At 55.5% G+C, this 2403-nt stretch overlaps 1 protein-coding gene across 1 annotated transcript; it reads left to right on the top strand.

Moving 5' to 3' along the window:
* Window positions 1-3: 3 nt before the first annotated feature.
* LOC113942143 (gastrula zinc finger protein XlCGF49.1-like) lies at window positions 4-1253 on the top strand (the record flags this gene model as incomplete). Its single annotated transcript, XM_027633284.1, has 1 exon — window positions 4-1253. A coding segment is annotated over one exon (789 nt), but the record flags the coding sequence as incomplete, so codon positions are not given.
* Between the last annotated feature and the right edge of the window lie 1150 nt (window positions 1254-2403).

The following is a 2403-nucleotide window of genomic DNA, read 5'->3' as shown; positions in this document are numbered from 1 at the left end:
AGCCTGGCGGGAGAGGCCGTTTTGAAGGGCTCCACGGTGCAGGAAGGTAGTGGGGAGGGAAAGCCACGAAGGTACCCCAGGAGGAGGGGCTCCAAAGCCAGCCCAGGGTGCTCTGAGGAGGAAAGACCCAGCCTGTGCCGGGAAGGCGACGAGAGCTTGAGCGAGAGCCCTGACCTGGAGGTCCATGAGCAGCTCCATGCTGGGAAAAGGCCGTTCAAGTGCTTGGAATGTGGGAAGAGGTTTAGCAAGAGATACCACCTGATCCGCCACCAGCGCATCCACACCGGGGAAAGGCCCTACACGTGCTCGGAGTGTGGGAGCAGCTTCAGCCGGCGCTTCTGCCTGATCCGCCACCAGATCATCCACACTGGAGAACAACCCTACCAGTGTGGGGAATGTGGGAAGAGCTTCAATGACCGCTCCAACCTCATCACCCACCAGCGCCTGCACTCCAGGAAACGGCCCTACAAGTGCTTGGAATGTGGGAAGAGCTTCAGCCTGAGATCCGACCTGGTCCGCCACCAGAAGATCCACAGTGGGGAACGGCCCTACAAGTGTCCTGAGTGTGGGAAGAGGTTTAAGACCAGCTCACATCTCCTCCTGCACCAGCGGACGCACACGGATGAGAGGCCCTTCCTCTGCACCGACTGCGGGAAGAGCTTCAACCGCAACTCCCACCTTGTCCTGCACAGGCGCATCCACACTGGAGAGAGGCCCTACAAGTGTGGGGAGTGTGGGAAGAGCTTCATCCAGAGCTCTGCCTTGACCTCACACCAACGGACCCACCAGTAAGCGAAGCCCTGTGAGCACCTCAACTGCGGGAAGAGCCTTGTCTGCTGCTCCAACTCCATCAGTCATCGGAGGACCCACATTTGATGATCCACAGTGACCCACATTGGGCACAGATCTGTTGACTCATGTTCCAGATGATCCATGCTGGGCAGTGCATTGGGTTTGCCAGGTTTTGGTAGCAGGGGGACTCCAGGGCTGGGTTCTGTGAGCAGCTGCCAGAAACTTCCCCCATGTCCAGCAGAGCCAATTCCAGCTGGCTCAAGGACAGACCCGCCGCTGGCCAAGGCCGAGCCCATCAGAGATGGAAGTGACGCCTCGGGGAGAATGTATTTGTCTTAGTTTGAGCTGCTCCCCCCGGGGCTGGCAGCTGGAGTGGTTGGTCCCAGGAGAGTTTCCCACTGAGAGACCAATCGCAGCTGTTCTTTTTCACTCCTTTGAAATTAGATATTCACAACAGCCGGCAGTCGTTGGCAGTTTTAGTTGTGTGTGAGAGCATGTGTGTGAGAGAGAGAAGCCGGAGGGGTGGACGGGGGCCCCCCATAACCCAGGGGGGGCCCCTGTGCCCCAATGGCCCTGGCTCGGCCAGGGCTGGAGGCAGCGTGTAGGAGTATGTGTGAGTTGTGGGGGAGACTCCCTCTTTGCCCCCCCCAGCTAGACTGCAGGGCTTGGGACAGTTTGAACTGAACTGAGAACCCTGTGGCCAAGGCGAGGGAGCTTTCTTTTCCTCCCCCCCCCCACCTTGGAAGGCGGTCGTGTGGATTCAAGGTATGCTCTGCATTGGAGCCGAGCCAAGAGATGGGCTAGAGGGGTCTGGAGCCTGGAGAAGTGGCTGGGATATATGGAAAAGCTGGAAGAACTCCAGGCTGAAGGAACTGGAGACGGGCCAGAGGGGCTCGGAGGTGCCATACGTTGGGTTTGGACCTGGGCTACTGAAATTGAAAACTGCACCAGCTAAGGAAGAGTGAGAGAGCCAAACCAGCAGATTTTTCTGGGTAAGGACTTTTTGATGAAAACTATTTGGGGTAAAAAAGGACTGAGCAGAGACCCAGAGCCTGCAACCTAGAGAGTGAGAAATGGAACATCTTACTCCTTAGGAGGAAAGCGTCATGAAACCAAGGAGGAAGGACTCAGAGCTGACTCCCTGGACCTTTTTGTGATGAAGACCTGGTGAAGTGAGTGTTTCCCTGGCAGCCCAGGATGAGACCTCAGCAGGAGCAGAGGGCTGGCGGGGGTGCAAGAGAACCCCTTTCCCTGATACTCCAATGAGAGAGAGACTTTTTCACTATCGCCCTGAAGAAGACTTCAGAACTGGTGTGGGAGTGTTCAAGGGGAGCTGTGTTAATATTATATATTTTTAGTTTGTATAGTATTTATTGGGTAATAATAAATTGTATGTAATTCCCTTCCCACATACTGAGGTGTGCCTGTCTGAAAATTTCGGTGTTGAGGAAAATTGTGAGGGGAGCTTGAAGATTGGATTTGTGTGGAGGTCGAACCCCCACAGTATTGAAGGAGGAAAAAGTCCTTGTGCAGATGGAATTGGGTGCAGAGAAGAGCAGAGTGGGAACAGGGGAGAGGAACAGCTCTGCAGACCCCCAGGGCAGTGCAGAA

This window comes from Corapipo altera, unplaced genomic scaffold (assembly GCF_003945725.1).
Source record: "Corapipo altera isolate COAL_440 unplaced genomic scaffold, ASM394572v1 49961, whole genome shotgun sequence".
Lineage (NCBI taxonomy): Eukaryota > Metazoa > Chordata > Aves > Passeriformes > Pipridae > Corapipo > Corapipo altera.
Note: the sequence above shows the minus strand (reverse complement) of the source record. Positions and strands in the feature narration are given on the sequence as shown.